This window comes from Etheostoma cragini, chromosome 1 (genome assembly GCF_013103735.1).
Source record: "Etheostoma cragini isolate CJK2018 chromosome 1, CSU_Ecrag_1.0, whole genome shotgun sequence".
In the NCBI taxonomy this organism is placed as follows: Eukaryota; Metazoa; Chordata; class Actinopteri; order Perciformes; family Percidae; genus Etheostoma; species Etheostoma cragini.
In genome coordinates this window covers 2845258-2864739 of record NC_048407.1, presented here as the reverse complement: position 1 = coordinate 2864739, position 19482 = coordinate 2845258, and the positions used below count along the sequence as shown (strand labels likewise).

Below are 19482 nucleotides of genomic sequence, written 5' to 3'. Positions count from 1 at the left end.
CACTGGCTCTGCATGGTGCTCCGCATGGTGCTCCGTCAGGTCAGCGGTGTGGTGTTTTAACACCAATGCTTGAATGATGTGTTTGACAAGGAAGCCGCTTGACACTGTCTTTGATTTTAAAGGTTTATTATATCAAAGATTCTCAGCATTAATTTACAAGCTCTGCTGAAGCTTGGAAGATGTCTCCGCCAGATGTTCACACTCTGGCTTTCAATACCTTAGAAGTACTTTTTATAGGATATGTTAAGGTCACATGCCAAGTCACATACAGGTTTGCTACGAGGCAATAGTTTTTAGTTCTTCCTCATGTTGTCCTTGGGTCAAATTGACATGTTTTAATATATCAATGTTCTTCTTAACTACCCAAAATAAGATTGATTCCCACGCTTTTCGGCAAGTACAAAGCTCTACTTTCATTGATGTTGGGGTGTCTTATTCAATTTTATAACATTTGGAGAAAATCTTTTAAGTAGTTTTGAAATAGTATTGCGTAAAAGTTGATATATACTAGCCTGTGATTATCCATCAACATCCATTCTTTAAATTGTTGTCTAAATAATTCCTAATTTCTGCTTTTCTAACTCTTAACATTAGGTATAATTTCCTATAAATGAGGTTTATTGACCATAAATTCCTAACTTTCTAATTAATAACTCTAAAACTGAAGTTAATAAGTTAGTGTCACGTAGTATTAAACATAAAAAAGTGACAAACATTGAAAAAAGTGTCAAAAGTGTTAAAAAAGGGACAAAAAAGTAAGAAAAAGTTAAATACGTGGATTAAAAGCATCAACAAAAGTGTTGATTTTCAATTTTGAATGGAAGACAACGAGGGTTAAAGGATTTTAAAAGGACCTTGGCAGTCTGTATGTCACTGTTTTTAAATTGTTTTTTTATCATGACATTGTTGTTTGAATATGATGAGTGAAAGTGTGTCGATGTATTTACCTGGAAGTGTCTCTGTGTCTATTTGAAACCGTGCTGCTGCCACTTGTCAGGACACTCTTGTAAACAAATTTTAATCTCAAGGAGTGTTTTATCCTGATTAAATAAAGGTTTGAATGACTGAATAGTAAAGTTCACATTTTTGGATAACATCACATGCTGGGTAACATCTTTATCCATTCATCACTTTTTCACATCCTTTCAAATCTTTTCATCTTTTCACTCAAATGGAAATCATTAACCCTTTGTATTGGTTCATCAAAAGTGATTAATTTGAACAGAACTTGATTCAAGTCATTAGATACAGCAGCGGTAGTTGGTGGTTCGGTTACCTGAGAATTAGTGATTGGAGTCGGGTACAGAGCACTGCAAGCTTTCGGTCGTTTCTGCAGAGATTACATTTAAGTTTAGGCAAGAAAAAACAAGCGTTTTAGCACTGGAACGACTAATAAAGCTTAACCCTTGTGTTGTGTTCCCGTCAAAAAATTAAAAATTTACATTTTTGTTGATGCTTTTTATCAACATTTTTCACTTTTCTTTTGTTTTTGTCAATTTTTTCAAAACAGTTTTCAATGTTTGTCACTTTTTTTTTATATTTAACACTACGTTACACAAAATTATTAACTTTAGTTTTTTGGGGAATTTATGGTCAGTAAACCTCATTTAAAGGAAATTATACCTAATAATGAGTTAGAAAAGTTTTTAACTAAATTAAAGGAATGTATGTTGATGGATAACCACAGACTGGAAAATGTCAACTTTTACTCAACACTATTTCAAAAGCACTTCAAAGTTTTTTTCTCATATGCTATAAAATTGAATAAGACGCCCCAAAATTAATGAAAGTAGACATTTGTACTTGCCAAAGAGCGTTGTGTGGAATCAATCATGTTAAAAAGAACATTGATATTGGAAAACGGGTCAACCCTCAACCCTCATGTGAGGGTTAAGAAAAAGGTTTCATGGGTCGAACTCGCCCCCCCCCCCGGAGCAAACTCTGCTCCCTGGCTTGACAGTCCTGGGCTTTAGCGCCTACCCATGCACCCTGACCTCCTCCCTATGGGGCCAGCTGCATTCTTATATAGCAGCAGTCAATATGGTGCAAACAGCAGGGGGAAAAAATCACAGAAATCATCCAAATTACAGTGGTTTGCTTTTGGCAGCTTTTTCTAACGTATGGTTCATGAGAACAGGCAAGGAGTCTGCGTGAATGTGTTTAATTGAAAGGCTAATCCAGTCCTCCTGCTGTGGTCCAGCAGTGAGCCACATTACTCCCTGGCTCCAGCCAGCCACACTGAAATCCTGCACTTTTCATTTACTGCTTTTAATTAAATGAAGCTGAAGGGTAAAATTAACTTATATGAGACACCGCAAGAAAGCGAAGGTTAGCGGTGTGCAATGATGAGACTTCTGCTCTCACATATGTTAGGGTTAGAGAGGGAGTGTGTAATGCACGTGTTGGGGGACTGAACACGCATGTCTGGGACGGTGCTTCAGGACTACATTTTTTTTCATTTTTAACATCTTACTACACGCTACTACTACGTTTATTTTTTTATTTTTTCTGTGAATGCCTAAACTCTGCCATTGTCAATGGTTGCTGCCTGTGTATTGAAAATGGAGATGTTCCTCGTTACATTATCACTTCAAAGCTAAAATATGTAATTTATTTTTGGCATAATAATGATTGTATGCCATTAGCATGGCCAGGTTTTAGATGTTAAAGTCAAACTGAAATTTAACTGTGTTTTCTATTCATTTCTTATTGTTGCTGTGTTTTAGGTAGACAATTTTAAGATCTGTCCAGGGACAACGGATGAAAAATAGTCTTTTGGCTAATTCTGGTGCATTTACAGCAATGTTAATTAATGTACACTGTCCCTGTCAAATAAATTATTAAAACCCCCAAAAAAATGATATGTGCTGTGTAAATGCAAGTTCTGTTGTCAAAAAAAAAACTCAGGTACAGCACAACTCATGTTGACATACATGAAGAAGATTTGGGAGACCGTTAAAGGAAATCTCACATGAGAAGAAGTTAGGATTAAACAGTACAGGGTAGTGCCATCCCAAATCTCTGAAGTTCCTGTCTTCCTGTAGGTGTATTTAAACTCAACGCCTGTCAGGTCTGCCGCCTTATAGGGATACATAGAGTGGAGCTTCTCCTCTGCCTGAGGCTGGTTATGAGGTTATGTTGGACTCTGACCTGAATGACACCTGGGGTACCACAGTGTCAACTTACATAGCGTGAAATCATGAGTTGGAAATTCAACTACACCCACAATGGAGAAAGTCATACTGTATGGGGGGTTGGGATGGGAACCAGAGGGTCACTGGTTCAATCCCTGTACAGACCAAAGTATGGTGGTGGACTGGTAGCTGGATAGATGCCCGTTCACCTGAAGGTTCTCTTGAGCAAGGCACCACACCCCCAAACTGGGGGCAGCCCCCCCACTCTGACATCTCCCCATTAGTGCACGTATAGGTAATGAGCGTGTGTGTAATTCAGGCCTGTGTATAAAATGTTGCAAATGAGTGTCAATTGTAATTTCACCTTGCAGGACTGATAAAGTATTTATTATTATATTTGGTTTCATGACAGAGCACTATGACAATATTCCTATACTAGTGAGGATACCATTCTGTACACATGAATACAGATAATTGGAGTCACTGCTCCATTATATTTTACTGTGACTGTTGTTGCCATTTCAACCCCAACCGGTCCGTCAGACTCCGCCTACCAAGAGCCTGGGTCGCTCCCAGGTTTCCTCCTAAAAGGGAGATTTTCCTTGTACATTATAGAGTGTAGTCTAGACCTACTCTATCCATAAAGCGTCTTGAGATGACTTGCACGAATTAATACTATAGCCGTGTGTGTGTGTATATCTTGATTAGTGTTAGCGAGGTTTTAGCTAGCCACTTGGTCTTATACTGCAAAAGATGTCATGTGACATCAATAAACAGAAGCTGCACTTCTGTAAATAGCTAACAATAAAGGTTGGCTCTGGATGATGTTGTCATCTGTGTTACAGTTCAAACAGCATAGTGTTTCAGTGATTTCAGTTTTATTCTTGACCCGGCGGCAGTGTGAGCATTGGTTCTTAATTTCATCTTAACATTCAAGCATTCATTGTCATTGAGACTCATCCTCATAGGCGTTTCATTTGCAAAGAGCCATTCACTTCCACCATTAAAGATGCCAGCCTGGGGATCCACAAAGCACCAGGCTAGATTACACAAAGTTAAATAGGGCCATCACCATGTCTCATATACCAGTAGAAGCACCAAAGCACATATTTCATCATCATGTTTGTAGTTAAAAGGATTTGTAGAAACGCTCTCACCCCACTTTTGGCCCTGTTTACAGAGTGATTTATGGTAATGAAGACACTCTGCTTCAGTTTGCTGTGAATTCGAAACAAGAAATGGCAGGATGTGACAGCTAACATGCTAGATTTGTCATCTATTCGGAGGTTTGTTTGTTACTATTTATAACTCTAAGAAACACACAAGCCAACAAAATCTGTATGAGACTATTCTGAAAATCACATTTTTTTCTGCAAGTCAGACCCCCATAACAGTAGAAATGCCAGGCAGGTAAACCCTGCATACACACACACACACACACACACACACACACACACACACACACACACACACACACAGCTTGACATTGTGGTGTATCAATGGTGTCTCTGTCAACATGTCAAACCAACAAAGTAAAACTCTTGTTCCATTTTTATGTTGTTTCATGTCTTTTCTCAATAGCTATTCATGCTAAAGTCTGTTTAATGTTTTATTTAGCGCCAATTATTCATTTGTTTTAAAAGGATGAATGCAACAGCCATTCAAGTGTTGAATTGTTGCCGGAGGCAAGGGAGACATTTATACTTGGGCATCAGGAGCTTGGCGCTAATAAGGGTATTCTTTTTTTTACAGAGTCAATTGTAAGACTTGTAAGTCCCTAGCTGCGCACAAGTTGTTTTCCCCAAAATTCTACAAATCCAAGAATGTAAAGGCAGGATATTCAGGAAGTGTGTGCGAACAGGTTTATGGGAGGTAATGTGAATAGTACATGTAGTAGTACATTTTGACACATCTGTATTTCTTGCTGTAATAAACCACTCTTGGTGTTAATGCCTATCCTTCACATTAAGAGAAGATTGAACCCAAAATGAAATAGCTGAACATGAGCCTAAGAAGAAAAACTGAAATGTTTTCAGCACACGTCTTTTTTAATGAAGCCTTGTATTTCATGGTTATGTCATGTTGCCCCTTTTTATACACTTTCATTCCACTCTCTTTGTGCTATCTTAGAAGAGCATAGATAACTCTCATAGTGTTTCAGTGCACCCATCTCCTACAAATAACATTCATACTTCAGAGGGATGTAGGTTGGACTGATCTAATAGACATGTGAAAAACATGCTTATATAAAAAGAAAAGACCCTGTTCAAAACAGACCAGAGTAAAAATAGACTGAATCCAAAATGTGGTTGAACAGATTAGACCAAAACAGAAAGGGAACATTAACACAGGCAGCAGCATGATGCCATGCCAGTTAAGAAGCAGCCATGATGAAAAAAGGTAGCAGTACATGTCCTAACAATCAAGATATTTGATATCATTGATATATGACAGTGAGTCCACTTGGACCCGCAGACTGAGTTGGATCCCGAGTCTGGTCTCGGTTACTAGGAAACAATTGTGTACGGTCCTACGGGGGAGAGTTAACATTTACATGCTTGGTTGAACTACGTCCTTCTTGCCTCATACTGTAGCTGGCAATGCCAACGCTGCCACTTATTGAAATTGGGAATTGTTCCGGTGATGTTTAGTTGTAGCAGCTGGTAATAACTCTAAGTTCAAGAATTCCTTTTGGCATGAACACAAATACTTATTGCAACGTAATTTTATTCACCTCATGACAGTTGCCAACACACCAGTAAAAACCAACATACTCTGCTGGTAATAAGCAAAATAAGTGTAAAAAGGAGACCTGGGAGTTCAAATTAAGAGCTCAGCAGTAATGGGGTATCTGGAACATTTGTTGCCATAGTATTAAATAACATGTTCCTTTAGTGGCCCAGGGCAGGTTGTTTATTTTGATGTGTTCATTCACTTCACATTTTTTAATCACCGACATCATTTAAGAAAGAATTTGCTTAACTAAACACAGCATGAACACACTCACACACAGTTACACACCGTTACTCTCTTCCTCGCAGTGTCTTTGATGTTATGTTCACTCCCTTAATTTCCTATTTTTAGTCCCTTTACTTCCATCTTCTCCCTTGCTCTCCTCTTCTTAAAATACCATACCGTCTTACTAGTCTTCATTCACCATGACCAGGCATTACTAACTGGAAATGAATGACTTGTTGAGTTAAGTCTCAATAGCATTGAATGTGAACGCATTGTCTTTGTCTTCTTTGCAGTTGGGACTTTAACAGCATCAGCCCAAATGTAATCAGATTACTAAAGCTGCAAAGATTAATCAATGAATCAATTAGTTGTCAACAAATAAATTATTAAAGAAATTTGAGGACGTCATCTTGGTCTTTGGAAAAAAAACTGATCAGCTGATGTTTCACCTTTTCCAGACATTTTTTAGACCAACTAATTTCATAACTAATTGATTTGTTTAGAAAATTATCAGCCAATAATTACTGATTGATTACTGTCTCATACTGCTTTCCTACATAACCAATGTCCCACATTGTACTAAGTCTGGGGGCCAGGTAGTGGACCAGCTAAGTTTCAGCACTCGGAAATCTTGAGGTCTGGCAGAACCAAAAACTTAGCATAAAACTAGCACTAAGAGATATTTACTGATCTTGATGAACTACCGGGAGCATTCCAACCTCAACCGCTACCTCAACGTGCAGATGTGTACGCTCAATACACACCTATGATTAATTAAGACACTAAGTACAACCCTTTTGAACCATCCATTGGCGCATGGACCCTTTTTTCCGCCCTTAAACTAGCAAAAGTAAATTAGTATGCACCCAAAACCCCAAACCTTTTACATGTGTGTTTTGGTCTCTGTTTTAGCTCCGGAGTGAGACATCTCACTTGTTTTAGCTACAGAGTGAGACATCTCCTTTCTATACTATTAGCTGGGAGACTTCTTCTAGACGAGGGCCACTTGTGGAATACCTGCAGAACAGGGACAGGAAGTAGTTCTTTTGGAGTTTATGGTCAACTAGTGGCTGTTGGAGCAGTGTTTTGCCATTGAGGACGAGATAGCATGCTAGCGCTAGCATGAGCTACGGTTTGGGCGGCTAAGGGGCGGCTGTGGATCAGTGGTAGAGCGGTTGCCTGCCAATCGGAAGGTTGGTTGTTCGATCCCTGCAGTTCATGTCGAAGTGTCATGGGCAAGACACTGGACCCCGAGTTGCCCCCGGTGCTGTACATTGGAGTGTGAATGTGTGTGAGTGTTATCTGATGAGCAGGTGGCACCTTGTACGGCAGCCTCGGCCACAGTGTACGAATGTGTGTGAATGGTGAATGTATTCTGTATGATGTAAAAGCGCTTTGAATAGTCATTAAGACTAGAAAAGCTCTATATAAATACAGCACATTTACATTTGCCACCTCGTATCGGCTAGTGACGTAGAAAGCCGTGCAGATTTTGAACAGCTCACCCGGAGACTGAAGGCAGAGGGCATTAAGAAACCGGATCTCGCTCAGAACAGCATGGATAGTTTTTTCCAAGTTTGATCGTGTTCAGATCAACCAGAGACACAAAATAACACCTCAAATCCCAGAAAAATTGTTTTTTTTTCATAATATGGGCACTTTAAAACAACAATGGATTAGTCATCAAAATAGTCTTAGACAACTAAGAATTCAATTATTTGAGGTCAGTCCTATTTTTTTTTAAGCCATTATTAAAAAGTGGTATGTTGAATACCTAGTACAGGTATGAATTTTGACAAAACTCCAAAGCACGGATTTAACACTAATTATCTGATAACATTGACAACAATGGAAATCAAAGCCAACTTAAACTTTCAAGAAAGAATGTTACTATATCCCAGCAGTTCACCTTAGATGAGTCAGACAGAACAACCCATACATCCTGTTTCCTATAGAAAAACGTCTCAAAGGCATTTCATGAGACCTTAAAGTTGTTACGTCTTCATGTATGGGAGTTCTGCTACAGTACCTAAATCTGACAACAACAAGTACTTAGCTATACTACTTATGGCTATGGCATGAGAACGTTTTTTTCCACTAAATACAGACAGTGAGAATGATGGTGATTTATGATGCTTTATATGTATTGAAATAACTTAAGAATACTGCGATCTGTGTAGCACATTTTTCAAAAGCGAGACCCAATGGACCCATTGGCTTCATTCCCTAATAATGAGGCTTCAACTTTCAGACAGCAGGGGAAAGACAGAGGTTAAAATAATTTATCTCATATTTTAACCTCCATAGCCAGGAAACAGCAAAAACAAAGAGAGAATAGAGATAGAGAAAGAGAAGGAGAGAATCTCCAGCAACATACAAAACAATAGCCTTCTAAATTAGCCTCCTATGTGGCTTCAACTTTAATCTTTAAACACAAACAGGGGGGAGAAGAGGGAGAGACAGAGAGAGAGAGAAGGAGAGGAGGAGAGAAAGAGAGAGAGGCATTTTAATGTACAATCATGTCTAGAATTACCCTTCACACTCGCTGTGATTCTTCCATCACCAGCTCATTACTGCTATTTTCTCAGCTCATAGTGATGTCCTAAACCACAAAAAGCTGAAATCATTTCAGAGATTTTTTTTTTTTTTTAAGAAAACAATGAAGGAATAAAATATTTCATGCCATATTTTTTCCATAAAAGACTAAGGCAAAGTGAGACTGATAAAGGAACACCGGATTTTCTACTGGGCAGCCGGAACACAGGGTCTGTGCTGTGTTCTGGCTGCGCCGCCATTTTGTTCCGTCGTCTGTGACGCGCCATACCACACCCATGATGTCTTACTGCCTGACTCATTGGTTATGTTGTCTGTAATCTATTGTTGCTTTACAGAATAATCACTGCTTTCGTAAACTGACTGGCTATTCTCGCTGTTTCACTTCCTGCTGTCTGACCCTGACCGCCTCGCGTGGAAATGGCGTGTATCTTTAGAGGAGCGTAGAGTCGCTTCATGCACGCGTTTGGGTTGCGCTGCGTTGTGGCTGGTGAGATATCAAACATTGATAGTGAATAATAGGTGTTAATATTCTTAATACATAGTGTGTTTACACATATCCTCTTGGATACCACCTGCACATTTACAAGTAAATACTTTCTGAAAATTGCATCATTTTATTCATGGATTCATCTTTTTACTTGTTGACAACTCCTGCTTTAGTCATATCTAAGCTCTAAATTCTCTGTCCTATGAATGACTTGGGAAAGTAAATAGCATTGGTGCCCTAGGTTATTGTTTTTAATGCAGTGATAAAGTCAAAGTGACAGGAGGATTGAAAAGGAAACCAAACTGTTTTCATCTGCACTAATTCTTACAGGCTCTGCTTCCTCATGGCATGCAGGCGTCATCATTTTGCAATTGATGACTATCATGATGTAATTGGAATAACAAGAGAAATCTGTTGATGTTATTAAAAAAGTGATAGCTTGCTTCTAAACTCTGCCCCCTCAGGCTCTGTTTTTGGGTATGACATTCATTTTTAACTTACCTGTAGCCATGCTGAGTGTCCACACACACGCCACCATTGAAGCAGGGGTTTCTGGGGTATGCGGTGCAGGGCTGATGGGACTGTTCTCTACCTGGGCAGGAGCACACAGCTGTGGATTCCACCGTCACAGATACAAGACTCATGGTCCCACAATCCACGATTGTGGGTGTGTCCCGCACATTCAAAACGTTAGTGCAGCCACCGGCCCCGGCACACTCCGAGCTGGGACACTCGTCTACCCGAACTTGGGACACGCTGACCTGAAGGAATGACTGGAGCTGGATGGAGAAAAACCAGGAAAAGAAACCAGATATTGACAGTATACTGGTGAAACACAAGGTAAAACTTCAGTAGTACTTTTATAGTTCCAACCACTCCAGGCACTATAATAGTTTTCTGGGCTTGACATCTGCACCAGTCCATTCTCCAATCTCTCTTTCTAGCCCCCAGCAGGTGGCATATAGGGCTGTAACGGTTTGTGTTTTCGTACCAAACAGTATGGGGGTCACGGTCCGGTGCACGGAGCCACACCCAGAATACACGGTATGAAGATTGATGCACATAATGTGGAACCAAAGTTCAGAAGTGCCTGGAACAAGCCACTGTAGGTGGTTGATCAAATGCACCCACAATGATGGGTTGAACTATCAAAAGGTGGTGCTGGTGGAGTGACAACTATACCCCCCCAGCTTCACACCCACAAACACTACCAGCTGTTTTCATGTTATGGAACACAAACAAGCCAGAAGCACCATAGCCTGGTAATGAATCTGGGTCTCTGAAATGGAGGGTGAGTGCATTCAAATGTTTAATTTAACTTTACTTTGTATCATTCAAAATGTAATTTGAAAGAAAAAGTTAACTTTAGTTTTTAGAGAGAAGCAGCTACAGATATCAGATGGGAGGGTGGCTCTTGATATGCAAATACATCCTAATAATCTTTTCACATACTTTAATTAAAAATCAAGGAATATTTAACAGCTGGCAGAGCGGACCCAACATATGGAACAAATGAGTGATCTTAAGTTTTTTTGCCACGCCGGCTAGAAATCACCAAACTTGTTGGAGAAAAAGAAACACCACCAATCCAACTTTAACATGAAAGGGATCTTCCTGCATTATTTGCTATAATGTTTGAGGTATATTGTGGTCAGGTGTCCTTATATGAGTCTTTACATTTAATGTCTTCATCTGTACTCACTGACATAAAAAATTGGAGCCTAATCCTATCCCAATTCAAAAACCTAATGTTTTTTTGTGGAGGTGTACTCAAAACAAATTAATAGTTTATCCATGTAATTTCATTTTACAACCTGAGTACATTTGAAAAAGAAATATAGCAAAACCCAGTCTAGACAATAACATGTGAGGAACTGACTCAATGATCCATAATATAGGATATTACATGCATATGTATGGGTATGTAATAATGTCTGGCTAATCTAGTTTACACAAACCAATGAACACATGTGCATACACACTGACACACAGATAAACAACAGAATTCTGATGTGGAAAGTGCAGATTCAATGTGATTGAACAGTGTTTTGCATTTGGTTCCACATTGGTTGTGCTGTCCTTGGCTGGTTAGAGTGACTCTGGTCAAATAGATTTTACAGAGTTTACACACACATGCATGCACTCATTGTGTAGGCATGCACATGGGCATAGAAACGCATGGACACACTCTCACACATACAGTACATACCCACTAAATGCGACTATTGTTGAACCGAAAGAAGGTCACTTCATGCTCAATGTTCTGGACTGATTAGACATCATTCAGTGTGACTGGACTGCACTCACTAACAATGCAGTTCACATATATTCCATTTATTCCACCAAATGGCCTGTGTTCCTGTAGCTAAGCCTTGGATACAGGTTGTGTTTCATGGATCATTGTTATTGCGGACTGATGTCTCATAGCAGTTGAGCTTTACAAGTTGGAAAGATAATTAGTAGTGTTCCATTTTTCAAAATCCATTCAAAATCACATGCTTTCAGTTAACCTACCTGCATCATTACTGCATCCTCTTAATAGTCAATTTGGACAGAAATCCTTCTAATCATTGGTTTCCCTTGGCTGTAGTGTTTCTGAGTATGTGCAGCCTTCAATTCAAGCAGATTCAATTAAACATGGGTGGGGATTGTGTGGCAGCTTCAGAAGGCTGAGAGAGTGACATGAAAAAGAAAATATTGCTAGCCTTAGCCTTTAAAGAGTTTGTGTAACAATGTTGTATGAATATGTTTTAACCCACACATCTGATCATAAAATGATACTTAAAAGACAGTAAGCAACTTAAAAAGAGTAGAATGTGTAAAGAGTACCATTTAGCCATAATAAAGTAAGGACATACACTGCAAATAACACGCAAATGGAAAGTGTATTATGCTCCAGAAGAACTTTCTTTGCAGGTTTTTTCTACTTTCTTTTTATCGTGATTACAGTATCAGCATTGGAATCTATTGTAAACTCCTTTTTTATACAACCTTATTGCATTATCAATAGAAAAATGTTAAAAGAGGGGTCTGGTCAATAGGGTCTCTCTTTATTGTAGGTCAAGTTCTGTGTCGTCTCCTTCGCAGCACAGGATAATGGATCCTTCAAATCATTGACATTTAAAGCCAATGAGATGCACCAATGCAGTGCAGAACTGTCTGCAGAGGGAGAGGGAGGTACGGAGTGGGATTGGAGAAAGGGGCGGGGATGATTAGAGAGGCTGGAGACATAAGGTGTATAGACAGGAGGGAGAGGTGTCAGCATTGTGCTGGGTGTTAAACAAGGGGGATCAGTGACAATAAGCAAACAACCAATACGTAACAACCATAACCACAACCATAACTAAAACCAAGATTTGACACAATCAAGGACACCCCTATCCTGTTCAATAGCACCCGAAATAGGGCTTTATTCATGATTCATTTCTTTGTTAGTTTGGAAAGCTAATAAGACATTTTAATTATTGAAAGGAGAGCATATTTGTGTTTCCTTCATTCTTTTAATTCTTTTCAGGTGGGAATCTGCTCTGCATTGTCTTCTGTAGATCATATTTTGAAAAACTAATCATTCATTCAATCAGACTTTTTTGTATAGCACTTTTCATGCATTTAAAGTGTAACACAAAGTGCTTCAAAGAATCCATACAAAGTGTTAAGTTGCTTTGTAATTATTGAAACACTTAATAATGAGAGCCTTCCCTCGAAATAAAAACAGGAGCTGAGGAAACGCAATCATGAAATCTCATCAATTTATAGTGAGGAAACACCAGAAGCTACATTAGAAATACATAAAAACTCTAACTTGGTAAATACCAAAATACACCATTTAGTAAAACGTATATATAGATAGACAGACATATAGTGCACATAGAAAAGGACCTTAAAGGTCATATTTGCTGAAACTGACCCTATTTTTTCAAGGGGCAGTTTGTGAAATGTGTAGGATCTAAAATTGACCCCTGAGGAACACCAACATTTATTTTATTTATTTTAGAAGAACGTTCATTCATACATACAAAACACTCTCTATTGTTAGGATATGATTTAAAATTATTAAAAAACAGAACCAGAGAGACCAATCAGACTGTGAAGTTGCAACTAAAGCAACTAAATGGTTTTGCTTCAGAAGAGGTTTAAGTATGGCTTTCTTTAGAGCAGAGGGGAAACACCCATCTGAAAAAAATAGTTAACAATGTTAAGTAACTCTTTCAAAAAAAAATCCATAAACATTTGGATGTGGGAATTGGATCTAAAAAGCAGGTTGCTGGATTTAATTAGTAAATAACTTTACCAAGCATCTTAGCTTCAAACAGGAGACATTTATTCAGTGTGTGCTCATAAAACAAAGTGTATTCAGTATTAAGATTTAAATACTCTATCTCTTCAATCTATTAGTGTCTGTTTGATCTCTAAAAAACATACTGCTGGACTAATTAAATGGTCAATTGTCGGTTGTGGGTTACACGTTTTGAGAAGTCTGCTCGTCTTGCAGGTTTAGTTGCCTTGTTGTAAATAACATTTGAACATTCTATAATTGAGCAATCATTTATTATGTCTTCATCTTCTTTCTGCTGTTTGACATTTTCTCTTTAATTATTTAATTTCCCTTCATTTCTCCAGGGAGGTATCTGATTTAAAGTCATCTTATTCTCTTTTAGTGGAGCCAGTGTGTCAAGGATTGACCTTAATTTACAGATACACTTACAGATCTAATTAAAAAGTGCACTAGCTTCTCTTGTAATATAGAGCTTCCTTACAGTTTTTTTCTGGGATATCTAGTATAGTTTAAAACCATTTACAGTAAAATTATAAGAGAAAAAATCACGATTATCAGAGATGCCTAATGAAGGACCACCACAAGTGCCAGACAGGCCATGGGTTGTATACGGTCTAACATGTGGCCTCTTTTATTAGGCTGATTTACATGTTAAATATAATCCACACAGTTCAACAGTTGTAAGATTTCCAAAAAGACTCTGATTGATTGTCCATGTGCTAGTTAAAAACCTCATAATGAATTCATTGTTGGTGTGGAAGGTTGAGAGTACTTCTGAAATATCTGAAATAAAGGTTGACCATCATTTTGGTGGCCTTTAAACTAGCACACACATCATAGGAGGGCTGCTAAAATAATGAAGACAGATTGGTATTAATCCAATGTAATATGTGTAAATATATGTATTTCCGCTTGAGAGTACATATACATTGGTTTCTCTACGAAATACTTTATTCTACACTGGATGAAGTCTCTTAACCCCCAAAGCCTACATGGCTGAAAATAAATCAGCAAGTCTGATCCTTTGTATATAGCGTTCCGAAGGTTGAGGAAAATGTACAGAGAGCATACATTTGATCTTTGAAAGGCGGACAAGTGTGTATAGCAAGCAACAAAGGACTGGCGGGTATTATTCCAAAGCCCTGAGAAGCTTTCAGGATCATCTCCATTGCCTTCAGGGCCACATTAATATTATGACAAGATGAACCTTGGTATCTGAGCGCCATATTAATGATTTTTTTTAAACTCAAAAACCTGTGTGGTATCATTTAAAGTCAAAACACAGACGAATAACTCCCACTATTGAGGTAGAGCCGGGAGTAAAATAGACAATGGAAATTAGGGCTGCACGATTTTGGCCAAAATGATAATCACGATTATTTTGCTTCTAACGCAAAATTAAACAATATCCATATAAATAGCATTGCAGCAGATGCGAGGACATTAGCACTGGATCCTAGAGGAGCTAACAGCTAACAAACGCTACTAGCACCGACTAGCACTGGTCACTGCTGTTGTCTGAAAAACAACAGACGGTACAAAACGTTGCGTTTACCGATAAACTGGTAAACCTTGAGACCGACGTATAACCGACTGCTATCTGTTGAATTTTCCTCCCGATACTCTGTGACTGTCTACATCTAGTAACTAAGCTGCACGGGGTGCAGGGAACTACTCTGACTGGTTCATGAGCAGACAGTGGTTTACGGAGCGGTAGATTGGCTTTGCAAAAAAACTCTGCGCTCTATGAAATGACGCTTTAAAAAAAAAAACGCTCAATCACGCAAATTTGATCGTGGGAAGTCAAAATCGTGATCGTGATTAAAATTTGATTAATTGTGCAGCTCTACTGGAAATGTCGTTTTTTTTTATTTCCTACTTTTGAGGCATTGCTTGAGAATTGAGAACATTAAACATAAGCGCTGCTTCATCTTCAGCAACCCATCCCTCCTTTTTCCACCTTCCCTGTTTCTTTCCCATCCACCAGCCCCCCACCTTTCCTTTTTCTTCTATATACTTCTCATTCATCCTCTCCATCACCATGCTTCACATCTCACATCAACCTCTCCGCTTCTCTCTGTGGTCACGCTTTTCTTATCCTAAAAACATAATCATATACTTGCATGCTTTTCTCCATGTCTGTGAACTTAGGCCTTCTGTCTTCCTCGACAAAAGCCAACAAAGAAACAAAGAGACGGTACCCAGGAGTGGAGGTAAGAGAGAGGCAAAGGATTGAGTGGTGATTGACCTTAACTGACCACCATGGCCATGACTGGACTCTGGATTTGCTCCACACCCACAAACACAAACACGAAAACACACACACACACACACACACACACACACACACACCCTTTTTCCTCTGAGGACATTGGGTCATTGCTCTCTTTCTCTACCTGCTGGTGAAATGCATACAACTCAACTTTGTTTGATTCACACTCTCCTTCTCTTACTCTCTTACTCTCTTAAACATGCACACGCACGCACATGCACACAAACACACACACACACACACACACACACACACACACACACACACACATCTCCTTCTCCCATTCAGACTTTTGAAACGTGAAATGAGGTCTGACTGAAGCCAGCGGCCAGGGAGCGTCAGTGTGATGAAGTGAAACGTTTGATTTTTACTAACCCTCTTCTGTATAATGTTGGTATCCTTTTTCAAGTTTTCAATTTTGCTTTGCCTGCCCTCTATGAGGGGTGAAATGTAATTTATTAAGACAATTTATAACTAAAGGAGGATATAGGAGGATCTATTTTACACACCTTGCTTGCATTTGAAAGAGCACAGTTGTGTGGGAAGTTTTTTTCTTTTTTTGCTTCCTGACCGCAACAGCCAAAGTATTACAGGCATTATCCACACTGTGCATTTCTGTTAGAGTCAAACTGGGTGGGATTTAAAAGGATGTTCCACACTCATGGACTATGAATAAAGAAGAAATAAGTTGTGTTACCTGGGTTGGCCCAGATAAAACTGTCCAAGACAATGGCCTACATCAGACCTCATTTCCCTGTGTCCTAAATAACAGAAATGGTCTGTCAGCTTCTTTTAGGTAGAGGATGATCTGTGGAGACTCATACCATCACTGACACTAACAAGAAGTAAGACATGTCCACTACAGGTGGCCTGTCCAAAAAAACCATACAAGCTGTACATTTGGTTGAGTTGGCTTAGGATTTTAGACAAGATAGCAGTGTTTTAGGTAATTGAAGTGGTACAGTGAAGCTCAATTACATTCAAAAGGATTCTCTCTCTGTAAACCACTTGTGACTTTCTTAAATCCAAGATGGTGGCATCTGCCTGATCTAATCTGACATATCACCTTTGGCTATTTCTGTATCACTCTTATGTATTCAAACTAACCGGACTATTAAAACGCTGTCCTTTTTTGTTCTTCATACCAATTCATTCCAATACCACATTACTATAAAGCTGTTTGGTGTGATTTAAGTAAAAACTGTAGATCAATCCACTGGATTTTGAATATTATTGAACATAATGATCATATAGCCATTGACTGCAAGAGTTTATAGGGAAAACTCAGTGCAGGCTGAGCCTGGTACTTCAGCAGGGGAAGTTTGGTAATCTGTCTGGTAAATTGCGTACCCCACTGCCCTATTTGTTTTTCTCTTTGTTAACACCAAAAAAAGAAGATAGTGAGCCAGTTAATCATGAGATTGCACAATCTAACATGTTGAGGCCTGGATGAAGGAGGTTCAATGTCTAATGTTCACAGCTCTTGATCATTTAATCAGGGAACATGAAAACCTAAATTGACAAGAGACATATGGAAATATTGTGTATTTTTTCTAGCTTGAATTGGACAATAAAAGATACGGTGACAAAAGGTACTAAGAAGTCACTCAGTACGAGTACAGTGACGCATTTTCTGTTTGAATCTGTGCTCATGCATACAGATTTTTAAATATAACAATGACTATGAGGTTAAAGTGGCGACTATCAATTTCAGTTGGAGTTTTTTACATTTACATCCAATGGACTGTGTGGGAACTGAGGAGACAAGCAATGAAGGGGATAAAATATTAACAAAAAGTTCAATAAGCAAACTCCACTCAGGATGGCAGATCTGGCAGAGGTAAAGTATCCCACCATACACATCTTCAGTTTCCCAAACCAGCAGGTCTTTGGACTATGAGAGGAAACCAGTGGACATTGACAAAACCCATGTGAACATGTGGGAAAAATGAAAACTCTACACAGAAAGTCCCTGGCCTGATAATTAAACTCAGTACCAGGTGTAAATGCAGCTGCGCTGCTTCAACTGATATCATTACTATAATGAAAGAGGCTCCAAGCACACCACACTTACAAAGTATGCCAATCAAAATATAAAAGCATCTATTACAGAAGAGTTAAGGTAAATATATGATGTTGAGTTTGGAGGTTAAAAGAGTTGAAGGTACAGTATATGTCTTTCACCCTGCACACTACAAGTCAAAAGTTTTGGACACATTTTTCTTATTTAAGTGAAAAGGGTGTCCAAACCTTTGACTACCACTGTGCACTGCTTGTTCTTTAATGAGACATTATGTAGTGAAAAGGGTGTCCAAACCTTTGACTACCACTGTGCACTGCTTGTTCTTTAATGAGACATTATGTAGTCAAACATTTTCAAATTCTCTGAGACCATGGAAATGCTTACTTGGCTACGGCAACTTTTTTTCCTGTCACGTCAAACTCTTCATTGTGTAAAATGAATTGAGAAAGTTTTCAGGACAAATGAGCAGCAATGTTGAAAAATACATACAGCACTTCTGATGTTTTTGTGTCCACTGGCCTGGACTGCAATGGAGAGATGTTTTCGGGCAGGAGCGATCAAAGGAGAAACCCAGGTGGGAACCAAGCATTGTTGCTGCAATGCCCACCATAACGAGCAAACACTGTTGTGAAAGCAAGTCCTTCTTTATGTTGAATAAGATGAGCAGATACTTGGTTATCCATGTAGAAGATATATATATATATATACACACACACACATACACAAAATGGCTGGAAAACATGTGTGGAGTCTGCGGTGAACACAGTTTGTGCATTCACCTTTAGAGTGACTGCTTTATGAAAAGAACATGGCGTGAGGGATTGTGTTTCATGAGTACACACAACACCCCATTAGATGTGTTCATAACCCAACTAGGGCTTCTGGACCATGCTGGGTCAAAGCCACTTTTCCTGAAAACATGAATTTGGTGTAAATGTTTACTTACTCACTTTTTCAGCAACTGGTATATAACTCACTCTTTTCTGGTCAGACTGACATTTACTTTCCTGCTGAACTGTGTCATCTGGCAGGCTTATTAAGAAAGTATTGGACCAGAGGAGACATTGACAGTGTATTAAACTGACCTAGTCTAAAAATGTTTAAATAGCCTAAATACTTTGTCACATCTCTGTGTCCTCCTCTGCCTTTTATCTTTATATTATTTCTGGAAATTAAATGCCAACCTATTACATTATTTCAGACATCAGTGGCAAACAAATGTGTTTATTTATAGGGTTGGTTATCGTTTCAAAATGTTCGATACTAATAGAGGTAGATATCTATGTTGCTGCTGCGGTACGCATGGTAACCACATGTGCATCACATAAGGAGTTGAGGATGTCCTCCTATTGTCATGGTGGTGTCTGTTTTTGATGTCTTGGGATTTTGGTGTGTTTGGTGGTTTTCCTGTTTCTCTCCCTGGCAGTGTGTGCAGCAGAGGCTGTTTCCCCCTGAGCTGGGTCTCTGCAACAAGGCACACCTGCCAGTTATCTTGTAATCACTCCACCCATAAAGGCCTGGTCAGGACGCCACTCGTTTTCCACATTATGCCAATTCAGTCGGGATGGTTCAGTGGCTCTTTGCTATTGTGTTTTCTAGTAACTAACCTGACTTTTAGACTGCGTGAGACTACAGACTCTGTTGTATTTTTGGATTTCTGGACTAATTGGAGTTTAATTAGAGCATGCAAACAATCCAATCAGTGCTAAGTGATTCTTCTGGTCAGCCCGCCATCTCCTCCACCTATGCCAGCCAGCCCTCAATTGGCCCTGACTT

The 19482-nt window shown here is 39.0% G+C and overlaps 1 protein-coding gene across 2 annotated transcripts in view; it reads right to left on the bottom strand.

Moving 5' to 3' along the window:
- si:ch211-186j3.6 (neural-cadherin) overlaps positions 1 to 19482 on the bottom strand; it is a 302735-nt gene that overhangs the window by 94806 nt on the left and 188447 nt on the right. For both annotated transcript variants that reach the window (XM_034874840.1, XM_034874848.1), the window contains exon 26: positions 9637 to 9914. In XM_034874840.1, the coding sequence (XP_034730731.1) occupies positions 9637 to 9914 (278 nt within the window). The remainder of the gene's footprint in view (positions 1 to 9636; positions 9915 to 19482) is intronic.